Source organism: Myxine glutinosa, chromosome 12 (genome assembly GCF_964187855.1).
Source record: "Myxine glutinosa chromosome 12, kmMyxGlut1.1, whole genome shotgun sequence".
NCBI classification, from domain to species: domain Eukaryota; kingdom Metazoa; phylum Chordata; class Myxini; order Myxiniformes; family Myxinidae; genus Myxine; species Myxine glutinosa.
The window spans coordinates 91,241,660-91,268,282 of NC_136272.1; the positions used below are offsets into that span (position 1 = coordinate 91,241,660).

Here is a 26,623-nt window from a genome sequence, read left to right on the forward strand (position 1 = left end):
TTTTTTCTCCTAAAACATTCAAAATATTTTATTTCATTTGAATTATATACTTGAACCCTGTAAAACACAAATAATATTTTTTGGCATTTTCAAAACACTTCTATTTAGTAGCACTTCGACAAAACATTACAACATTTTACGTCATCAGGACCATTCAAATTTACATGAAATGGCTTTGTCTCCACCATTAAGTTTCCATCAGGCTGGGACTGCGTTGTCAGTATTTATACCCACACATGTCATGGATAAACCAAAAACACAAACTGTGAAAAATATACCACACATATGTATCGGTCCCAGACATTATCGTGTTTGTGATAAGTGTTAAGCACCATGACATCGACCTTTAATTGTCATCGTGTTTACATTTCAAAATAAAAAATATAAAAAAAATAAAAAATCAACATTACTAACTAGAAGAGCCTATCCGTCGCTTTGCTGACAAACCAATTAGTTGTCACGTCTCTTTCTGCGAGAAGGGAGAGGGGTTGAGGGAAAGGAAGTGGGAGGGGGGGGGGGGGGGAGGGCAGAGGGTGGGAGGAAAGGGGAGGGGGAGAGATATGCTTCATATATGTCTTTAAAGATGTGGTGGGGGGGGGGGGGGGAGGGGGGCGTTTTACAGGCCCCTTCATTTGGGAAAGATGGAAATTGCAATACCCTCTACCACCACCACCAGGTGGCGCTGCATGGAACACATAGGGATTTTATTGAATCCCTCCCCTCCCGTCCTCCGTCCCCTCACACTCCTGCATGAGGCCGTGGCCATATAGTCTATGGTACCCCCCACCATAAGTTGTATTTGTACCCCGAGTTTGAAGTTTGTAACTTAAACAATGTGGCTGTGCATAAGGAACAAAGGCAGACAGACAGCCCCAGAGACAATGGCATATATATATATATATATATATGATGACAGCGACATGCCAAGGAGTTCACTATGTATTTTCCGCTATGATTAAAAAAGGTCAAATAAAAATTCCAGATCCTAAACTCAATTTCCTGCTATTATCCATTCTTCTTCGGTAAATGCAGCCACAATTACAAATATACAAATAATAAAGCACAAATTACTGCTGAACCAAAGACTGTGCATTCTCTATTTGTTTGCAATACACATTACATAAATTAGTGATTGTAAATATTGAAGACTTGCATCTCATGACTTACAGCAATGTCTCTTCATCGAGATTGCTTTCATGCACTTTTTAATGGCCATGGTGGGTACAATACAAGGTATTCTTCAGCATAAAAAAGGATTTCTTATCCTACGATTTATGAAGCATGGATGCAGCTTGTACTCTCCTTGGCCCTTCCATTTAAGTTGGTATTGGAAGTTCTTAGAATGTGTACTCTTGGCTAAAGTCTTTCACGAACTGGCTGACCAGGCCCGGGGTGTGTTCCTTTAAGCAAGTGGATTTCTATTGCTCGTTATCGCTTGCCAAACCAGGTGTTCCAAATAAACCACTTGGCACGCAGCTTAGCAAGCAAAGCAAGCGATTAAGGGAGCTGCTTGGCGAGCAGTAAGGGAGTTGCATGGTAACAGAACTCCTCCATAAGTTGGCAAAATGGCAACTGTAGAAAAAATCAAAACGATTGGTGGCGACATCTTCAATTTTGCTGCCACAGAGGACGATATTGCAACATTAATTTAATATTTTTATTGTTACTTCTACTTTTCATCCGAATTGTATAAAACCTACAAAAACGCAAAACTCTTCACCTTCACCCTTTTCCCAAAATGCACAGTGGAAGGTCCACAGATACGTTTGGTGGGGTGCTCCCACTTACAACCCCCATTTCTTTATCTTTGCTTTCCTCGTCCTAATGTCTTGTGTAGCCGCTCCTAACCCGATACACTTGTTTGGGGAAGTTGTTGTCACCTGAAGCTCGAGTAAAACTGAAAACAACAGCCTGGACAGCATTTGCTCGAGGACAATGACAGAATAGTTTCCATGGAGACAGCCATGTTGTTAGGTTGTGCCGAGCACTCCGTTTTGTTGGATGCTAGCTTGAGGGCTTTCCGTCAAGCAAGCTGCCTGGTGAGCGGTAAGCTAGCCGCTTTCTAATGGAACACACCCCCGACTTTCGACTGAAGGAGGAAGTAATTTGGAATTTGTTCAGTGTGCTGGCACCAACTCGCCTACTCTTCATTGAAAGACACTGTCGGATCTCTAACATCGACAAATTAATGATGCTGGTAGACGGGTCGCTTGCTTGATGCCCAACTGAGGGAGGACACACTTTGGGATGCAACGCTTTGCCTCTAAAACACCAATCTGACAGTTTATACTCAGGTTGGGAATCTCTTTCAGGCAAGACAGCTCACCTGTAGGTGCATCATCTCTGCACCATCATGTCAGACTGAACACAGCTTGTACTGAGAGATTCTAAATAACGGATGACCATCCTGTGTCCACACGACTATCTCGATCAAATAAATCACACCGACTACTGTGCCCTACATCTGTGATTACAACACAGCATACCTAGATAGTGTAATGAAGTCAGCCTCGAGCACTTGAAATGCGAATGAAGATGCAAAGCTTGGGTGTGCCTTGTACTGGTTTCGACACAGAGGAACAAAAAAGTTCTGGCCCCTCTAGTATGAACTAGGCCTCATTTCAATCAAAACCCCCTTTACAAAATGAGGACACAAAGATCAAGCGGCTTTCAAATGTAAATCATTCCTAAAATGGTGATCACCTAATGCTTTCATAAGCCTTGAACAGCTCTCCAAGCAACTTCCATTTAATTTCTCAGACATCTTAATACAGTATAATGAATGGTGTGTGTGTGTGTGTGTGTGTGTGTGTGTGTGTATGTATGTATATATATATATGTATGTATCTATAGATGTGCAGTCAGGAAGAGCATCCGGCCATAAAAACATTGCCTCAAACAGGGAACCATGATTGTCATGGGGCCCGCAAGGCTAACCCCCGCTCGAGCGGGGAAAATGGCCTTAAAACGATCATTCATTCATTCATATCTATATATGTGCAGGGGCAGATCCAGGGATTGCAGGACGAAGGGGTGCACCATGCCATAGCGCCGAAGGGGGGTGGGGGGGGGGGGGATAAATGGGGTCTGGGGGTACTCAAATAGATCGTCAGAAACGCCATTTTGTGCATTCTTGGAAGTTTCTGCAGTTCCTTGTGTTCTTCCCTGGTCCAACAGTTCAGTAGATTCGCAATGACTAATGGCCAGATCGACGAACTGGTGAACCGACTTGCCCAGCTGTTCCTTCTGCTATAAATTGATGAATTTTGTATGTGTTTGTGTGTGTGTGTTTGTGTATGACTGTATGTGTTTGTGTGTGTGTGTGTGTGTGTGTGTGTGTGTGTGTGTGTGTGTGTGTGTGTGTGTGTGTGTGTGCATGCATGCAGCATGTTTTTGTGTAGTTCTACTGGAGCTTTCTCATGTGGAATTTCTGATTTGTGTAGTTCTACCGAAATGATTGTTATGATCTCCTGAGTTAATTAGGCTAATTAACGACAAATAATCTGGAAGAATTCCCATGTTTCTAAATGCATGACATGTTAAGGTGTATAGAGCAGCTTAATAGGTCCTTCCATGGATTGGCATTCTCATTACAAAATAAACAAGAAAGAGCAATCAGAGATTGCAGACCCTCGCCAGGACGTGTTTTAGTGGTTGTTAAAGCTTTTGTGTTAAAACAAATATGTCTGCCGAACCACATGACCGATGACGTCAGAAATGTATTTTTTCTATATAATGACAAGACACCAATGATATGATAATATAATGACACCAAATTATGCCGAGATGACGCTCAATAAATTTCATCCTATTCGGATGAAGGTTTGTACTTGACAAATTATGACATCATCATCAACCTATTTTATTCCCCATCGAGAGTTCTTTACAATGAGCCATGTCCCATTTTTTTCTATGCAGCACTTTCAGAGATATAGATGTGCAACGTTTTCGTTTTTTCCAAGATGGCGCCCATACCACGTGATATATGACATCATAATTATCATAAAAAATTATACAGGAGGAGGTGTACCTATGGTGAAAATTTCCTATCAATCAGACTAACGGTTGCAGAGAAAATCATATTTATTCTGTGCGGACAAGCAAGCAAGCTTTTTTCAAATAACTCACAATTTTCTCTAACAATAAGTAGAAATTGATAAAAGTATTTGGTCTCCACAATTCTTTATTTCACTGTTAATATTACAGAACCTTTGTGTTCGATTCACATCTTAATATATCCTTTTAAATCAGAAAATAAAAGGAAATGGCATTGACAAAATTATTGACACCCGAGACTTAATATTTGGTAGCACAGCCTTTGGGCAAAATAACTGCAGTCAAGAACTTCCTATAGCCATGAATGAGCTTCCTCCACCTCTCTACTGCCAGTTTGGCCACACTCTTGTGCAAACTGCTCCAGTTCTCCAAGAATTGAAGGGTGCCTTCTCACAACTGCTGTTTTCAGATCTCCCCAAAGGTGTTCAAGGGATTTAGATCTGGACTCATTGCTGGCAACTTCTGACCAGTCCAGCGTTTTGCCTTGAACCATTCCTGGGTGCTTTTTGAAGTGTGTTTGGGGTCATTGTCCTGCTGCAAGACCCATGACCTTCGACGGAGACCCAGCTGACTGACACTGGGTTGAACATTGCTCTCTAAAATGCCTTGGTAATCTCCTGATTTCATGATGCCATGCACACATTCAAGCCACCCATTGCCAGAGGCAGCACAGCAACCCCAAAACATCACTGAACCCCCTCCATGTTTGACTGTAGGTAAGGTGTTCTTTTCTTTGAAGGCTTCATTATTTATTTTGTAAACATAGAGATGGTGTGCTTTACCAAAAAGCTCTAATTTGGTTTCATCTGTCAACAGGACATTTTCCCAGAAGGATTTTGGATTGTTCAGGTGTGTTTTGGAAAACTCTTGTGTCTCTCTCTCAGCAGTGGTGTCCTCCTGGGTCCCCTACCATATAACCCTCTTTCTTTGAGTTGGCGACGGACGGTGCGAGTTGAAACTGTCGTACCTTGTGTCTGAAGGTCAGCTTGAATCTCTTTGGCAGTTGATGGAGGTGCTTTCTCCACCATTTGAACAATCCTTCGCTGCAATCTTCGATCAAGTATTCTCTTGAGGCCATGTCCAGGAAGGTTGGCTACAGTACCATGGGCCTTAAACTTCCTGATAACATTGTGTACGGTGGACACAAGAACATCAAGGTCTCTCAAGATGGACTTGTAGCCTTGAGATTGTCCATGCTTTGGTACAATCTTGTGTTTGACCTCCTCAGACAATTCTAAGGTTTTCTTTATTTTCTCCACGCTCATTGCGGTACACACAGTGACACAAAACAGCAGAATGAATCCTTTTCTCTTTTCAAACTAGTTGAATGAGTGATTTTTGTATTGAAGGCACCTGTTACTCACCACAGGTGAGTTCAATTCCAAAGAAAAGGAGAATCACCTGCTTGAAATCAAATTATTTCTAACAACTTCTAAAAGGTGCCAATAATATTGGCCGGGCCATTTTAGGATTTCTGTGTGGAATAAGCTAAGATTTAATAATTTTTTCAGCTTTTTTGTTTTGTTCCACTGCAAACCAAAGAAATACAAATATGGATACCAGAATATTTTATAATTTCAACAATTTACTGGAAGAAATGGTGAATTATTTGAAAAAAGAGCAAGGGTGCCAATATATTTGTCCATGACTGTATATATATATATATATATATATATATATATATATATATATATATATATATATATATATACACATACAGGGTGAGTCAAAAGTAGCGCCCAATTTCTGTTTTGATATATATATATATATATATATATATATATATATACATATTTCTGTCAGTTGATTGTTTGTTTGACATTTGTATTACAGTGTACAATAAGGTATAAATAAATGAATGACATGTTTATCTAACCTTTTAGACCTTACACTCCCCAGACGCTTACTTATAACACTCCTTATAACGCTTAAGACTCCTTATAACGCTCCCCAGACCTTACACCTCCAGATTTCTTTCTTTGGTGGCTCATGAAAGACCTTGTTTATCGTGAAAAGCCTCGTACCATTCAGGAATTGAAGGCTCAAATCACTGCAAAGTTTGAGGAAATTGATATCGAACTCTGCAAGCGTGTGTGCCTCTCTGTGCCTGCTCGGCTGCAATTGTGCATCGATCACGAGGGAGGGCACTTTGAAAATCGCAAGTAAAACAGCTTGGTACACTTCCGTAATAATTTCCCCCCCGAATAAATGGTTAGATAAACATGTCATCCATTTATTTGTTCTTGTACACTGTAATACAAATGTCAAACAAACAATCAACTGACAGAAATATATATATATATATATATATATATATATATATATATATATATATATATATATATATACATATACATATACATATACATATACATATATATATATAGTGTTGCGGATATCGGATTTGCATCCATCCATATCCGCTTGTAAATATTCCCCTATTTCCTCAATACTTCCCAACTATCCCCAATCCCCCATTCCCTAGTCCCATTTTCTGTAAACAACACTCTGTAGACCCGACCTCCCCCTATTTCCCCCATTAAATGTCGTGCCCAGGTTCACCGCATCTCATGTAAGACAACTATAGGACATCTTGCTAGTTATTCTTAGTCTATGTCAGTTAAGGACTCGTTTCCATTAATTCTGACCCTTCGTTGCACCAGAATGTGATTGTATGGCACCGTTAGGAGGTTTAGGACCTCCCAATACCTCCCCGCAGCTCTTCCTCACAACAACAACAACAACAACGAGCGCAGGAAGTGCGCATCCTCACTCCGGCTTGGTTGGTAGGGGGTGTTGGGAGGGCACCAGGCCTTCCCAACGAGCCGCCATCAAACATGTGCTCGACGGGGTTACCAAATAGGGGCTCCCTGTCAGCTCCTCGTCAAGGGCGGAGCCCAGTAACCCCCGCACCCAATGGAAGCGGCGGACTGGCCCCAGTGGGGCGGAACCAACCAGCCGAGGGCGTGTCACTCCCCGCTGAGCATGCGCAGTGAGAGGGAGGTGACGCCAGATGCGCGCTGAGCTTGGAGAAAGAAAGACGTCCCCTCCGAGCGCTGTGACACCTCCCCACATCTTCTGGACCGTGCTTTATCCTGTCCCCGAGCCAAGGTGCACCTTGTGCTATCCTGTCCTGTCCCTTCCTGCCATCAATCCCTGTGTAAGTCTGCCTTGTTCCGTTTGTCTGTGGTCTGTCTGGGATAAGATAAGACGGTAATTAAGTGCCCATCTCTTCTGTGTCTTTACCTCACTGCCTTGTAATCTACCCCTTTTCTCCACCACTGTAATTATACCCTCCTCCGGAGGTCTTGAGAACTGTACCCCTTGCGTCGTTTCCTCTTTCCCAGTCGTCGTGTCCTTTCTATCATTGATTTGGCATAGCGCGATTTGGCCAACGTCTGGGTGAATCGGGTGAGTTGGGGAAGAATCGGGGGAACTGTTCGGTCGCGGTAATACCAACCGCTCGGTAAATAACATCTCTAATCCGCGGACCGCAACAATATATATATATATATATATATATATATATATATATATATATATATATATATAAACAGAAATCGGGCGCTACTTTTGACTCTCCCTGTATACATATATATATATATATATATATATATATATATATATATATATATATATATATATATATATATATATATACTGTATATATATATATGGATATAAGGAATTAAAACTTCAAAATTTATCACTTCGCATTTTATATCACAAAAATATAACAGTGTAGTCCAGGAAGACAAAACATGGGTACAGTATATCCCCATTTTTTTTCACGTGAACAGTATGTTGCAGAAGAAAATCTCACTTTGTGGAAATAACACCACTTTAAATTGCCCACTGATGTCCGGAGGGCCTGGAGGGCGGGAGTGCCGATGATAGTAATTATAACGCAAGTCACAAACATTTTCAATACACAGAATATCAACAAGCAGCCACAAGGAAATAACTTACCGAGAGATGCTGGAACAGCCAGGCACGCATTATGTTGGTCGCCACCTTGGGGAAGATTCCACGCTTCTTCTGTCGCTTCTTATCTTTGTCGGGGTCATCGTCATCTCCCGTTCCCTCTGACGCTACACTGTTGTCCATACCATCACCTGGGGAACACAGAGGGAATGCTTCCTATTGAGGTGTTCTTAGGGTTCACCACATCCTAAGTTTTTCAACTAGACAGGCCTTTGGTGTCAGCAAGGTTTATTCATTAAATCTACAATTATATAATGAAAGAAAAAAGATGCAAAGTTTGAAGTTACTTGTCATGATCGAAGAGGCTAAATTGCAAAGGAACTTCGGGAAGGTTGATAAGCAATTTTCATTGCGCTCAAATAAAGGAAACATCTGGAAGGAAAAATGCAGTGGGAAATCTCACCAAGAGATCAGAGATGATGATAGATCGAGTTCTTAAGACTATCAAATGTCTATCATTTCCTTTAAGAATGACTTCTTGTTTGCAACAAATGTTCACACAATGTCTGGAGTCTGGGGTCTCATCTTCTCTCAGTCAAAACCTGCCAAATACTGCAGCCGTCTCAAGGGCCGACCAAGAGTGTACACCACAGCTACACATGGTGAGAATGGCCTTTTCGTTTTTAACATCAAGGGCTTTCAAAGCTGTCCAAACCGCACTCTTGTTTGGCCAAGTTTACTCTGGACAAACAGCTGAACTTTGGACTTCCGTCTTATGCCCGACTTGATCTCCTCAACTCCCGATCGCATTTCAAAGCCAGGGCGTAACAAAGCAACTTATTGCTCGGAGTACATCAACCAACTGCTAATAATTGTGTCCAATCCATCTGTATTAAGAAAACCACATCTTCATTCGGGCACAACTGATACTGCACTACCATCTGGGGAGGTTATGATTTCCAAGCAAGTGTATTTCTTGCCCTGAGATTACTTTAGCGGCACCAAAGCTCTGAAAAGAGTACGGATTAGAACAACAACTGATGCTATATGTGGGCACTTGAAGCTATAGGAAGCAAAATCGAGTGATAAATACTGTACCATGGACAAAAATATAACATCGGAAACGGTTTAAAGTTTATTTTTCAAACAGGAACGCAGGATAGGCAGGCAAGAAGGCACTGATGTCTGATGTAATTGGATGTATGATGTAATTGGATGTATGATGTAATTATCTCCTCCACCGAAGGTGGATGGAGGTTATGTTTTCACGCATGTCTCTTTGAAATGGTCTGTGAGCAGGATATCTCAAAAAGTGATTGACAGATTCAGACAAAGCTTTGCGAACAGGCGGGGTGTGTGACGAGGCCGAATTGATTAGATTTTGGTGATCTGGATCCGGATACGAAATTTTTTGTCACCATTGAGAGATAGGGCCCAAAAGGATATATGACGTGGCGTTTCAAAATGTTTGTGGATGAGATGGGGCAAAACTAGATGGATGAGTTGGGTAAGTGAGAATAACAAGCTGATTTGAATTTGGTTCACCTCCGGATCCAGATCCAACCTATCAGTGAGATACAAAACATAAAGTGTTCAGCGTGGCGCAGGTATGCTCTCTACGGAATTGCCGTTCTAGTTAACAATACATAGTTTTGCCAAATAAATAACCTGTTTGAGATGTGACCATGGATGCACACACCTAGAATTGTAATGCCTAAAAATACATGTCACATCGTAACAAAAACAGAATTATATTCACAGTACTGGATTCACCAAAACAAAGCGTTTCAAAAACAAAACATTACATAATATTGATTCAACATTAGATCAGACATCGTATGGATGAAATGTTTTGGATCCAGTGTCAGGACACCATGTTGGAAATGATCTCATGTGATGAGTATGACCCAAGGAGGATGAATTCATAGGTATGTATCTTACAGGCACTACACCTGGATTTGAACACACCATTATGATTCATTCGTAATTCCTGGTTCTTCAAAAAAAAAAATCACAAAAATGAAATTAAATATAATCACTTGCTCTTACAGCAGATTTAGATAAAGCAACAAGCTTGGCCAACATATTGCCATTAACATAGCGTCCCACTCATCAAAGAAAGAGTGAAAGTATATCCTGTACATACATACATACATATACACATACATATACAGTCACGTGAAAAAGTAAGTACACCCCATGTAAAGTTTTGACTTATTCAACATATTTCAACATACAGCTAGTTGATCTTCATTTCAACAATATTGATAGATAAAGGTGATATAATATAACAAATATCATGAAACATTTACATTTTGTACTCCATTGTATAATTTAAATAAACATAAATGCAAATTTCGCATGTGGAAAAAGTAAGTACACCCTTGGCTCTAATAGGTGGTATTGCCCCCTTTGGCAGAAACAACCTCAAGTAGGCGTTTCTTGTAACTGTCTACCAGTCTCTGGCATCGATTGGGAGAAATTTTTGCCCACTCCTCCATGCAGAATTCTTTCAGCTGTGCGATGTTTGAGGGGTTTCTTGCATGCACAGCTCGTTTCAAATCCCCCCACAACATCTCGTTGGGATTTAGATCCGGGCTTTGACTTGGCCATTCCAGAACCCTCCATTTCTTTCTTTTCAGCCATTCCTTGGTGGATTTACTGGTATGTTTAGGGTCATTGCCATGTCGCAAGGTCCACTTTCGGTTGAGCTTCAACTTTTCGACAGATGGTCTCACATTATCCTCAAGCACCCTCTGGTACAATGAAGAATTCATAGTGGATTCTATGATGGCGAGCTGCCCAGGCCCTGATGCAGCAAAGCTGCCCCAAACCATAATATTTCCACCACCATGCTTTACAGCTGGTATCAGGTTCTTGTGGTCAAATGCTGTCTGTGGTTTTCGCCAAACATGTCTTCTGATACTGTGGCCAAATAGCTCGACCTTTGACCCATCTGTCCAGAGCACATTGTTCCAGAAGTGCTGGTCTTTGCCTCGGTGTTCATTGGCAAACTTTAGTCTTGCCCTGATGTTCTTTCTGGACAGCAAAGGTTTCCTCCTGGCACACCTCCCATGTAGATCACATTTGTGCAGCCTCTTTCTAATGGTAGACTCATGCACTTTGACATCAACAGTGGCAAGAGCTACCTGTAGGTCCCGTGATGACATTCTGGGGTTCTTACAGACTTCTTTCCGCATCTTGCGGTCTGCTCTCGGGCTGAACTTGCTGGGGCGGCCTGGCCTGAACAAGTTGGCAGTTGTTTGGAATCTTCTCCACTTGTAGATGATCTTCCGGACAGTCGAATGATTGATTTCAAATTGTTTGGAGATCTTTTTAAATGCCTTCCAAGACTCGTAGGCATCTATAACCTTCTTTCTGAAGGCCTCAGAGAGCTCTTTTGATCTAGGCATGGTGACGCCGCACACTTCAACAACAAAGAGCAAACCAAACTAAATGTCTGAGGTTTAAATAAGACAGGTTCCTCCAAGATCCTCTATAATGATGTTCTAATCATTTGCACCTGAGCTGGTGCACCTGATTCTAATTTTAGGTATTTGAAATAGTGATAAATGTGGGGGTGTACTTACTTTTTCCACATACGAAATTTGCATTTATGTTTATTTAAATTATACAATGGACTACAAAATGTAAATGTTTCATGATATTTGTTATATTATATCACCTTTATCTGTCAATATTGTTGAAATGAAGATCAAATAGCTGTATGTTGAAATATGTTGAAAAAGTCAAAACTTTACATGGGGTGTACTTACTTTTTCACGTGACTGTATATACACACATATAGCAGGAATATGTGACAACACACAATAATCAGATGCAACCACCTTTGGAGGCCATTTTCCCCACAGAGCAGGGTTGGCCTTTTTCGGGCACCATGGTCGCATTTTTGAAGCAATGTTTTATGGCCGGATGCCCTTCCTGCCGCCAACCCTGTTAGTCGCCTCTTGCGACACACAGGGAATTACAAGTGAGCTGGTACTCAATTTGCCGATCTCAGAAGGATGACAGACTGAGTCAACCCCCCTGGCGTTGGTTCAGTGATCGACCGGGATTCGAACCCAGGATCCTAGGTATCCCAAGCCGGCACCCTAACCGCTAAACCAACACCAGACTTCAATAATCACATAAAAGTGCAAAATAATACATCAACGCCGTTCTTGGAGAATGTCATTTTGATTATAATTTCCTCATCAGCTGATGCAATATGGTTGAGAAACAAATCTAATGCACATCCCTTGCATTTTATTAGCAGCCATTAACAGATTAACCACTCAGAAATAAGGATTAATTAAAATGTGAACCGTAATGAATCATTGATCCAGTTTAAGATCTACAACCTTGGCTCTAATACTGCCATTATTAGGTATAATACCACAACCATTATTAGGTATAATACCACAACCATTATTAGGTACCGACTTGATATGGTGATATATCAACCATATATCACAACTCTTTAGACTTTATTAGCAGCCATTAACAGATTAACCACTCAGAAATAAGGATTAATTAAAATGTGAACCGTAATGAATCATTGATCCAGTTTAAGATCTACAACAAATATCGTCACTGAAAAAGGAAAACAAGGTTAATATGCCTTTTGCACTGTATGTGTGTGGGCAAGGGAGGTTGGTTAACAACACGAGGTGTTGGAGGTGAGGGGCGAGAGGCGGATGGAGGACGGAGGAGTGACAACTACATGACATACTTATAACACGTTCGTATACTGCTCGCACAACTACTACCAAGACTACTTTTCATGGTCACAATTATTTCCACTTTCGTATAGGGTCGGTTGGGGAAAGTTTTTCACCCAAGTCTTTCACGAACATGGTGGCCAGGCCTGACGTTCGATTGAAGGTGCAGGGATTTGTAATTTGTTCGGTGTCGGCGATAACTCGCCTATTCTTCGGAAAAAAACACCGTGGGATATGTAACGCGCACCAACGACCTGGCAGACGGGATTCAAATGGAGATTCAAACCGAGGCGATACAGCTCAGGGGTGAGTGTGCACACCTCTCGGGTATCCTGCCAACCCACCTGTGTGTAACTCATCTGTAATGGGTTAAAATGTTCAATCTCCGAATTCACGGTGTGGTCAGTAGACTACAGTGTAGAACAAGTTGCAAACTAAAGACAAAGGCTTGAAATAGACATTCAGATTGAACGGCAAATCACAATGCAGAGCATAAAAGAGGTCCAGAAGGTCTTGTAAAAGAACAACAATTCAACACATCCTTGCACGAACGTCAAATAACATCCTCCTGTGGCAGTTACAGATCCTCCTGTGGCAGTCATTAACATAACTTTTGAAAGGTCCTAATAGTGCATTCCAGATCATAGAAAATTCCCAAAGACAAGAAGAGATCATTTGGTAGTCTATTCTATAAAGAAGGAATGATAGTCGATTGGTAAGGATACTGGTGTTGGCATCCCAGAGGTTATGGGATCTAAATCCAAGTGAACACAGAAGGATTTGGATTCCAAGCTTTTGGAAATCCAGCTCGTCGGGAGATTTGCTATTATGCATTCTAAGATTGTGGATAAAAAACCCAGCTGGCTCATTAATGATCTTCAGAAAGGTGGTGATGTCCTGCCTGCCCTGTCCTCTCTGCTATATGTGGGGTGCCAGTGCACACTACAATATTAACTTAACTGATAAATGTATCAGGCTATGTTGGGATAGGAATGAAGAGGTAACGCGACTCACATCTTCATAAATGAATAATTGAAGGAATTGTATGTGTGTGTGTGTGTGTGTGTGTGTCATACTTTTTGTGTCTATTAATTACATACGTCTATTAATTAATTACGTATTACATACGCTAACCCCCGCTCTAGCAGGGAACATGGCCTTAAAATGCATGTTGTATACGATGGAAATATACCTTTTAACTCTTTAGACTGGTGAGACCCCTTCGACCTTTGAAGACCCTTTAAGACCCCAAAGACCTCTAAAAACCCAAAAATACCCCTAAAGACCCAGAGGACCCAAAAGTCCCAAAACTCACTGAGGACCCAAAAGACCCTGGGGACCCAAAAGACCCAGATAACCCAAAAGTCGCTAAGGACCCAAATTACCCCAAAGACACTGAAGACCCAAAACACCCCAAAGACCCAAAATACCCTTAAAGGCCCAGAGTATCCAAAAGACCCCGAAGACCCAAAACACCTCGAAGACCCAAAACACCCAAAAGACCCAACAGACCCCAAAACACACCGAAGACCCCAAAACACCTCAAAAACCCAAAATACCCCAACGACCCAAAAGACCCCGAAGACCCAAAACACCCTGAAGACCCCAAAGACTCTTTATACCCCCAAAAACCCTTAAATACCCCAAATAACCAAAATACCCTTAAAGACACCGAAGACCCAAAAGACCCTGAAGACCCCAAAGACCCAGAAGACCCAAAACACCCCAAAGACCCAAAATACTATTAAAGGCCCAGAGGATCCAAATGGCCCTGAAGACCCAAAACACCATGAAGACACAAAAGACACCGAAATGGTCAAAGATGCCTATCCCTCTGAAACGACGTGTGGTGAGGCGTGCGGAGCGCGCCGAGTCACGCTACTATATACAATAAATAACATTTATTCAACACTAATTTAACTCCCTCCATAGAAATATATTTTGAAATATTCCATGTTCTTTACCCTCAGCCCCAGTTGGATGGAGTACTAACGTAAATCAAATGCTGGAGATAATATCCAGGAGGAAAAATGGTTTAGAGTTTATTCAGGAGAATGAAACGAAATATTATAGATGCACCTGTGCACCTATGATATTTCATTTTAGGATTAGTATAACCATCGGTGTTTTAATATATTTTCAATTAACCCATTGATAAGCACAGTCTATCTCACCCAGGACAGGAAAGACTTATCCTAAAAATCAACACAGAGTTGAAAGAATCCAGCTCGATTACCTATAATTATTTAAACGCTAGATCAACTGAGATTACCACAAACAAGCCTTCTTCAGCATGTTCCTTTTCTGGCAGTGGCAACATGTTTGAGGAATGGATATGCCAACTAATCTCCAGAATATACCACAAACAATCTCTAGAATATACTAACAATATACCACAGCCAATCTCCAAATGGATATATCAACCAATCTCCAGAATATACCAACCATATACCACAACCAATCTCCAAATGTATATATCAACCAATCTCCAGAATATACCAACCATATACCACAACCAATCTCCAAATGTATATATCAACCAATCTCCAGAATATACCAACCATATACCACAACCAATCTCCAAATGTATATATCAACCAATCTCCAGAATATACCAACCATATACCACAACCAATCTCCAAATGTATATATCAACCAATCTCCAGAATATACCAACCATATACCACAACCAATCTCCAAATGTATATATCAACCAATCTCCAGAATATACCAACCATATACCACAACCAATCTCCAAATGTATATATCAACCAATCTCCAGAATATACCAACCATATACCACAACCAATCTCCAAATGTATATATCAACCAATCTCCAGAATATACCAACCATATACCACAACCAATCTCCAAATGTATATATCAACCAATCTCCAGAATATACCAACCATATACCACAACCAATCTCCAAATGTATATATCAACCAATCTCCAGAATATACCAACCATATACCACAATCAATCACCAAATGGATATACCAACTAATCTCCAGAATATACCAACCATATACCACAACCAATCTCCAAATGTATATATCAACCAATCTCCAGAATATACCAACCATATACCACAACCAATCTCCAAATGTATATATCAACCAATCTCCAGAATATACCAACCATATACCACAACCAATCTCCAAATCGATATATCAACCAATCTCCAGAATATACCAACCATATACCACAACCAATCTCCAAATGGATATATCAACCAATCTCCAGAATATACCAACCATATACCACAATCAATCTCCAAATGGATATATCAACCAATCTCCAGAATATACAAACCATATACCACAATCAATCTCCAAATGGATATATCAACTAATCTCCAGAATATACCAACCATATACCACAATCAATCTCCAGAATATACAAACCATATACCACAACCAATCTCCAAATGGATATATCAACCAATCTCTAGAATATACTAACAATATACCACAGCCAATCTCCAAATGGATATATCAACCAATCTCCAGAATATACCAACCATATACCACAACCAATCTCCAAATGGATATATCAACCAATCTCCAGAATATACCAACCATATACCACAATCAATCTCCAAATGGATATATCAACTAATCTCCAGAATATACCAACCATATACCACAATCAATCTCCAGAATATACAAACCATATACCACAATCAATCTCCAAATGGATATATCAACCAATCTCCAGAATATACCAACCATATACCACAATCAATCTCCAAATGGATATATCAACCAATCTCCAGAATATACCAACCATATACCACAATCAATCTCCAAATGTATATATCAACCAATCTCCAGAATATACCAACCATATACCACAATCAATCTCCAAATGTATATATCAACCAATCTCCAGAATATACAAACCATATACCACAACCAATCTCCAAATGGATATATCAACCAATCTCCAGAATATACCAACCATATACCACAATCAATCTCCAAATGTATATATCAACCAATCTCCAGAATATACCAACCATATACCACAATCAATCTCCAAATGGATATATCAACCAATCTCCAGAATATACAAACCATATACCACAACCAATCTCAAGAATATACCAACCATATACCACAACCAATCTCCAGAATATACAAACCATATACCACAATCAATCTCCAAATGGATATATCAACCAATCTCCAGAATATAACAACCATATACCACAACCAATCTCCAGAATATACAAACCATATACCACAACCAATCTCTAGAATATACCAACCATATACCACAACCAATCTCCAGAATATAGCAACCATATACCACAACCAATCTCCAGAATATACAAACCATATACCACAACCAATCTCCAGAATATACCAACCATATACCACAACCAATCTCCAGAATATACAAACCATATATCACAACCAATCTCTAGAATATACCAACCATATACCACAACCAATCTCCAGAATATACAAACCATATACCACAACCAATCTCCAGAATATACCAACCATATACCACAACCAATCTCCAGAATATACAAACCATATACCACAACCAATCTCCAGAATATACAAACCATATACCACAACCAATCTCCAGAATATACCAACCATATACCACAACCAATCTCCAGAATATACAAACCATATACCACAACCAATATCCAGAATATACCAACCATATACCACAATCAATCTCCAAATGGATATATCAACCAATCTCTAGAATATACCAACCCTATACCACAACCAATCTCCAAATGTATATATCAACCAATCTCCAGAATATACCAACCATATAGCACAACCAATCTCCAAATGTATATATCAACCAATCTCCAGAATATACCAACCATATACCACAACCAATCTCCAAATGTATATATCAACCAATCTCCAGAATATACCAACCATATACCACAACCAATCTCCAGAATATACAAACCATATACCACAACCAATCTCCAGAATATACCAACCATATACCACAACCAATCTCCAAATGTATATATCAACCAATCTCCAGAATATACCAACCATATACCACAACCAATCTCCAGAATATACAAACCATATACCACAACCAATCTCCAGAATATACAAACTATATACCACAACCAATCTCCAGAATATACAAACCATATACCACAACCAATCTCCAGAATATACCAACCATATACCACAACCAATATCCAAATGGATATATCAACCAATCTTCAGAATATACCAACCATATACCACAACCAATCTCCAAATGGATATACCAACTAATCTCCAGAATATACCAACCATATACCACAACCAATCTCCAAATGGATATATCAACCAATCTCCAGAATATACCAACCATATACCACAACCAATCTCCAAATGGATATACCAACTAATCTCCAGAATATACCAACCATATACCACAACCAATCTTCAAATGGATATACCAACTAATCTCCAAAATATACCAACCATATACCACAACCAATCTCCAAATGGATATATCAACCAATCTCCAGAATATACCAACCATATACCACAACCAATCTCCAAATGGATATATCAACCAATCTCCAGAATATACCAACCATATACCACAATCAATCTCGAGAATATACAAACCATATACCACAACCAATCTCCAAATGGATATATCAACCAATCTCCAGAATATACCAACCATATACCACAATCAATCTCGAGAATATACCAACCATATACCACAACCAATCTCCAAATGGATATATCAACCAATCTCCAGAATATACCAACCATATACCACAACCAATCTCCAAATGGATATATCAACCAATCTCCAGAATATACCAACCATATACCACAATCAATCTCAAGAATATACAAACCATATACCACAACCAATCTCCAGAATATACAAACCATATACCACAATCAATCTCGAGAATATACAAACCATATACCACAACCAATCTCCAAATGGATATACATCAATCTAAAACTCAATTTCTTCCCATCTCTCTCTCTAAAACTCCTCTCAACTCTCCAATCTCCGTTGACAGCTCCCCAGTTACACCATGTGATTCAATAAACCTGCTAGGTATTACCCTAACTTCAAATCTATCCTGGAATCCACACATTACACAAATAGCTAAGTCTCCCTCGAAGAAACTGTCCTGTTCTGTTCAGATGTCGAAGATTCTTCTCCTCTCAACAGTTGCTTCAACTATATAAAGGATTGATTTGTCCTTGTATAGATTACTGCTCTCACATCTGGTTGGAGGGGGGTGTGGGGTTCTAGTTCCAAGTATTCACTGGACAATAAATACAAATCCACGCTACTAGGTATTCATGCATCACAATTGAACGTCCATCTTTGACTATAAAGGGAAACCATTTTTATTGCTATACCAACATCTTACAATTTGTAATAACTTGTCAAGCTTGGGACATCATACTAAAATAAAATAGCCCCGAGTGGGCTGACGGTCATCTCTTGAGGTCGTAGTTCAGACCTCTGCTGATATGGGGGAACCCCCATAGAATCCCCCTGATCTGAAATCGAAATATCCAAGATGAACGTACCTGCGGACCATCGAGTAGAAGGTCTGTATCGGGTTTCAGAGCAATCGCTTGGTAAATAAGGGACGAGTAGGGATCCGAAGATGAGTTGGGATCCCCCCACCCCCTTAGAAGCCCCCACGATCCAAAATCGAAAAATCTAAGTCAAGCGATTGTGGGGGCTACCGTCTTGCATTCATGTGCCCAGTTTCAGAACAATCAGCCGGGTGATAATGGAGGGGTGGCAAAAATAACAAAGAGTTAAAGGACGGATGGACGCCCGGAAGGACGGACAGACATCCGGACATCATGACCCGTTTCATAAGTTCTCCTCTTCGAGAATCGAGATGAGCCAATAAGGCAAACGTATGGTATTTATGTTATGGTATGTATGATCATTATAGAATTGAAAACGGCTGGGCCAAATTCCATCAAATTTTGCATATGTGCTTGGAGTACCCAGGCTCAGGTCATGGGCACAACAATATTTCCCCCTCAACCCTCCTTCTACCTCCCAGCGACAGTGGGGAGATGATTTGCAATTTCCGTCTGTGCATGTGCAATAGTGCAAGTGATTTAACCACAGACCCTTGAAGGAGGGAGTGGGTATTGACACATACAGTATCTCTAGTGGAGGAAGCGGGTATTACTAGTACAGTAAATTTATTTTTTACCTACATTGGGTATTACTAGTACATTGCATTTTTACCTATATTTTTACCGACATTAACATAGCTTAACCCCATGTTGACATACACAACTCTGTCTCGACAACAGTGCGGTAACTATTTGCATGTTAACAGAGTATTAATAACAATATAAAATGAAGCCCTCAAGTATAAAATGAAAACATAGAATTTAAAAAATAACAAAAAAATTCACATTATCCTTGTACAGGGTCTAAGGCTTATACAAGAGACAACAGTGGACTTGAATTTTATTTATATATATATATATATATATCAGTCACTATGCGACCTTCATATCATCAGTGGAGAATCGCCAGCAAGGTGTCCCATACAGCTGCTGCTGCACCTTGCTGGGAGCGATAAGCACCGCCTGCCACACGGTGACGTTATCTCTGGTATCCACTCATCATATGGAGTCGACCTGGTTGCGGTTGGGAGTTACTAATAATGGTATACTCCTAATTTAAAGTTACTAATAAAAACTCCCAACCGCAACCAGGTCGACTCCATATGATGAGTGGATACCAGAGATAACGTCACCGCGTGGCAGGCGGTGCGTATCGCTCCCAGCAAGGTGCAGCAGCAGCTGTATGGGACACCTTGCTGGCGGTTCTCCACTGATGATATGAAGGTCGCATAGTGACTGATATAAAAACCGAAAGGTTCACAGAGTTACAAGTGTATGGAAAGCCTCACTGCGTTGCCCTGATGAAGCCCCAACAAGGGCGAAACCAGGTCGGTAACTGTGAGTTTTGCATGCACTTGTGACAGTATCTGGATTTATAATCCGTAATGACGCACTGCTGGATGGTTCCTCTGGAGCTTTGCAGGCAATGCGGACATGCATGGCGATGACGTCATGTTGTCCGCTCATTAGGTTGGAGAACCAGATTACAGATACCAATATATATATATATATATATATATATATGACAAACCCTGTGACCTTGGGGGAAGTGATGTAACATCCTGGTGCGACACAATCTTGTGAAATGACTTTTCTCACAGTAATCAGTGGGGAAATTAAGGAAATATATCCCCACTCCCACCCCCTACAGTTCCCATCACTTGGGGTTTGGCCATACTCTATCCTCTAAATGCCGAGCATCAAACAACGCAGCAGCACAATCCATTTTAAAGCCTTTCTTTTGATTCAGTCAAGAATCTACCCGCTGACCTACAAGACCCAGAGTGGATGCTCGATCCACAATACCACTGAGTCTGTTTAATGATATTAATAATCAAATGCATGTGTTCAACCTCAGGTCGGAAGTTACCAGAAAACTTATCGAAATCCCTTCATGCAAGTGAGCTCAGACTCATCACTTGCTCATGTAACGTTTTCTCATTACTTTAATGTAATCTTAATTGTGCACATGATTACATTTTCCATCTCATTTAATGCCATTCATATTGGGCATATTCATTCTTGCCTCATTACCACATGGTACATATCATTATTATTGTATTATCATTCCGTAAAACACCAATGCATCACAAACAAAACTAGAAAGGTACTCGGTGGAGAGCATACCTCAGCCAGGATGAACACTTTATGTTTTGTACCCACTGATAGGCCGGATCTGCATCCTGACCTGAACCAAAGTCTAATCAGTTTGTTCTTGTCAACTATCCAACTCAGCCACCAAGTTTTGTCATAATCGGTCCATAACTTTTTGGGATATCGTGCTACATATCGTTTTTGGCCCGAGCACTCAATGGTGAAGAATCACTTGCAAATATTTAAAAATTCTCATATTCTTGTTCTTCACCAAAAATTATTCACCAAAATTGAATGAATTTATCCAACACACACCCAAATTGTCCACCAAGTTTCATCAAAATCCGCCATAACCTTTTGGGACATCATGCTTTGTATCGTTTTTGTCCTCATCACTCAATGGTGAAGAATCACTTGCAAATATTAAAATATTCTCATATTTGGGTCTGGATCTTCACCAAAATTTAATGAATTTGTCCTTGTCACACAGCCAAACTGTCCACCAAGTTTAATCAAAATCCAACATAATTTTTTGGAATATCGTGCAATAATATGTCGTTTTTGGCCCTATCACTCAATGGTGAAGAATCACTTGTGAATAATAATAAAATTCTCAGATTTGGAACTGGATCTTCACCAAAATTGAAAGAATTCGTCCTTGTCACACACCCAAATTGTCCACCAAGTTTCACCCGAATCCATTCATAACTTTTTATGACAAGACATGACAGACAGACAGACAGACAGACAATGGAGGGTGAAAACATAATGTGCACCCACCTTCAGTGGCGGAGCCATGGAGGTACCAAAAAACAACCTTGTTCATGTATACTCTAGTTTGAGCATGACACTACACAGAAAATAATTTGCTTATGGTTGCATGCACACGTTGGCCACATAAGACAGGTGGCCATATTAAAGTTGGCCATTTAATTACAATAATATGAAATGAGCGCACGGCAGGATGTTCGATATCTGCACAGAAAATATTTTCATGTGAACATTCCCAGGTGTTGAATCGTTGATGTTGTTTTGGAAGCTGTGAAGGGGTACCAAGCAACCGACCAGTGATGATGGAATCCAAACAAATATGGACGAGCAATGGGAGATTTACACTTGGACCGTTACAAAGCCCTCTCTGGAGGTTGTTCAGTTCGAAGTGCCACACGAGCGGACAGAGAGAAGACGCATCCAAATCGAAGTCTGGATTTCCCAAACTGCCAGTTTCCAACGCTGCACTGTTGCAGTAAACCAGGAAGTAAGGTAAATCTTATCAAGCACCTTTCAACTGAACACACAGCTCACATAAAGCCAGAGCATCGAGGAAGAACATTAGAAACAAGTCCAAAGAGCAATGAATTGACAAGTTTGATGTAAACAACATTTATACGATGAGAAACATGGCACTGGAGGAGGGTAGAGAGGGTGGAATTACCCTGGGTAGGTACTACCAAATTTGGTGGACAAGTTGAGTGTGCCATGGACAAAATTATTTTGGTGAAGATCCAGATGCAGATCCAATAATTTTTAAACTGATTCTTTACCATTGAGAAATAGTACCATAAACAATATATAGCATGATATCTCAAAAAGCTGTGGACTAATTTGGATGAAAGTTGGTGGATGAGTTGGGTAGGTGAAAAGAACAAGCCAATTAGATTTTGCTTCAGGTCCGAATCCACATCCGGCCTATAAGTGGGAGACAAAACATAAACTGTTCAGCCTGGCAGAGGTATGTGCTCTACCTAGTGCCGCTCTAGTTTAATATAGTAGATGGTCATTAGAAACAGCGTTCCAATAATTTAGGATGGTCAATAGAAACAACGTTCCAATAACCGAGGATTGTGATTAGAAACAGCGTTCCAATAATCTAGGATGGTCATTAGAAACAACGTTCCAATAACCGAGGATTGTCATTAGAAACAGCGTTCCCATAATCTAGGATTGTCATTAGAAACAGCGTTCCAATAATCTAGGATGGTCATTAGAAACAGCGTTCCAATAATTTAGGATGGTCAATAGAAACAACGTTCCAATAACCGAGGATTGTCATTAGAAACAGCGTTCCAATAATCTAGGATGGTCATTAGAAACAACGTTCCAATAACCGAGGATTGTCATTAGAAACAACGTTCCAATAATCTGGGATGGTCATGAGAAACAACGTTCCAATAATTTAGGATGGTCATTAGAAACAATGTTCCAATAATTTAGGATGGTCATTAATAATAATAATAATAATAATTCATTTATTTTGTATAGCGCTTTTCCAGAAGCCCAAAGGCACTTTGACAGAGTGGAAAACATAATGCATAACAATACATGAAAACAACAATTGCAAAAAGACAAGAATCAATAGGGAAATATTTAAAGCAAAAGGAGGGAGAAGGAGAAGAGATAGTCAGGGGTTAAATGCTGTGGGTTGAATGTTGAATGCAGTGTTGAACAGGTGGGTCTTTAGTGATGTTTTGAATGTGGTGAGTGAGGAGGAGTCTCTGATGGTGTGAGGTAGTGAGTTCCAGAGGGTGGGAGCAGCGATGGAGAAGGCCCTGTCCCCCCAGGATCTGAATTTGGTCCGGATGGAGGGGGTCAGGAGGTTGGTACCAGCAGAGCGGAGGTTGCGGGTGGGAGTGTGTCTGGAGAGGAGGTCAGCCAGGTAGGATGGGGCCAGGTTATGGAGGGCTTTGTATGTCAAGAGGAGGATTTTGTACTGGATTCTCTGGGGGATGGGGAGCCAGTGAAGCTTGTAAAGGACGGGGGTGATGTGGTCACGGGTCCGGGAATGGGTGAGTAGACGGGCAGCGGAGTTCTGAATGTATTGGAGTTTATTGGTGATTTTTGAGGGTGAACCATAGAGGAGGCTATTGCAGTAGTCCAGACGGGAGGTGATGAAGGCGTGGATGAGGGTTTCTGCAGCCGTGGAGGAGAGGGATGAGCGGAGACGGGCAATGTTTTTCAGGTGAAAGAAGGCTGAATTTGTGATCTGTTTAGTGTATTTGTCGAAGGAAAGGGTTTGGTCAAAGATGACGCCAAGATTCCGGATGTGAGGGGAGGTGGATACTGGGATACCGTCGATGTTGAGGGCAAAGTTATGGGTGGATTTTGTGAGCGTTTTTGGGCCAATGATGATTATTTCAGATTTATCACAGTTAAGCTTGAGGAAGTTGATTTGAAGCCAGGATTTTATTTCAGTGATGCAGTTTGTCAGGATAGAGTGGGTGTCAGTGGAGACGGACTTGGTGGAGATGAAAAGCTGGATGTCATCGGCGAAGCAGTGGAATTGGAGACCATGACGGCAGAGTAAGTGACCGAGGGGGGACAGGTAAAGGATGAAGAGGAGGGGGCCAAGAACTGAACCTTGGGGGACACCTTGGGGGAGGGGAGCAGTGGGGGATTTGCAGCTATTGATGGAGATGAACTGGCGTCTGTCAGAGAGGTATGATTTAATCCAAGAGAGGGCAGTGCCGGTAACGTTAAAGGTGGATTCAAGTCGGGTGAGGAGGATGGTGTGATCGATGGTGTCAAAGGCAGCGCTGAGGTCGAGGAGGACGAGAATGTTGAGGTTGCCAGCGTCAGAGGAGAGGAGAAGGTCGTTGGTGATTTCAAGGCAAGGCAAGGCAGGAGGGTCAAGGCAGGAGGAGAGAGTGTGGTTGTAGTAGTCAGTGAGGTCGGAAGGGGTGTGGAGGTCAATGAAGGGAGAAGTGGACATTTTTTCAGAGAGGGTGGATGAGAATGAGGTAGGTGAAAGAGCGTTTAGCTTACGGAAGTTGATAGTGCGATAATGCCTTGGTGTTGGGGCGGGGATGTTGATGGTCAGAGTGATGGCTAAGTGGTCAGAGAGGGTGAGGTCGGAGCCAGAGAGATGGTGCAAATTTAATCCAGTGGAGCAGACAAGGTCCAAAATGTGACCACGGATATGGGTAGGAAAGTCGACATGTTGAGTGAGGTTAAAGCAGGTGAGTAAATCAGTGAAGTCAGTGGTTATTGTGGAGTCAGTGGAGTCCATGGGTCTGAAGTTATTTAGGGTGTCAGGGTTTAGACCAGGTTTTTTTAGAATGGGGGTAACAGCAGCAATTTTGAGGGAAGGTGGGACGATGCCTGTAGACAGGGAGGAGTTTATTGTTGCAATGATAAGTGGAGAGAGAGCAGGGAGGGAGGCCTTGACAAAGCTGGAGGGGATGGGGTCAAGAGTGCAGGTGGCAGTTTTCATTCCTATGAGGAGTTCAGAGAGGTCAGTAGGGGAGATTGGGGAGAACCGAGACAGGGGATGGCAGGACAAGGGGGGGCAGGTGGTTGGAGGGGGAGTGGGTGCGGCGGTGGTCAAGCTGTTGTAGATGTCGTCAATTTTGCGTTGGAAGAAAGAGAGGAAGGAGATGCAGTTGTCTATTGTGAATGACTGGGTGGTGGTGTTCAGGGGGCGGAGGAGTTTGTTTATTGTCGAGAAGAGTGCTTTTGGGTTTCCGGAGCCAGAGTGGATAATTTGAGAGTAGTAGGCGGAGCGGGCGCGGGAGAGGGCATCTTTGTAGTGTTGTAGGTGGTCCTTGTAGGCTTGGGAGTGAACTGTGAGACTCGTTTTATTGCGGAGTCTTTCAAGTTGGCGAGCACGAGTTTTCATCAGGCGGAGTTCAGGGGTAAACCAGGGAGCAGAATGGGTGAAAGAAACTGTTTTGGTTTTTACAGGCGCAAGCTGGTCAAGGCAGGAGGAGAGAGTGTGGTTGTAGTAGTCAGTGAGGTCGGAAGGGGTGTGGAGGTCAATGAAGGGAGAAGTGGACATTTTTTCAGAGAGGGTGGATGAGAATGAGGTAGGCGAAAGAGCGTTTAGCTTACGGAAGTTGATAGTGCGATAATGCCTTGGTGTTGGGGCGGGGATGTTGATGGTCAGAGTGATGGCTAAGTGGTCAGAGAGGGTGAGGTCGGAGCCAGAGAGATGGTGCAAATTTAATCCAGTGGAGCAGACAAGGTCCAAAATGTGACCACGGATATGGGTAGGAAAGTCGACATGTTGAGTGAGGTTAAAGCAGGTGAGTAAATCAGTGAAGTCAGTGGTTATTGTGGAGTCAGTGGAGTCCATGTGGATATTGAAATCACCAAGGAGGAGGATTGAGGGGGAGAGGGAACATAGCTGGGTCAGAAAGTAGGAGAAGTCAGACAGGAATGATGGGTGGGGTTTGGGCGGGCGGTAGACGACAGCCATGACTGACT

At 41.4% G+C, this 26,623-nt stretch overlaps 1 protein-coding gene across 2 annotated transcripts in view; it reads right to left on the reverse strand.

The window, feature by feature from the left end:
- Positions 1 to 26,623, reverse strand: part of LOC137415200 (homeobox protein Meis2) — a 331,413-nt gene that overhangs the window by 158,480 nt on the left and 146,310 nt on the right. For both annotated transcript variants that reach the window (XM_078766085.1, XM_078766086.1), the window contains one exon: positions 8,026 to 8,171. In XM_078766085.1, the coding sequence (XP_078622211.1) occupies positions 8,026 to 8,171 (146 nt within the window). The remainder of the gene's footprint in view (positions 1 to 8,025; positions 8,172 to 26,623) is intronic.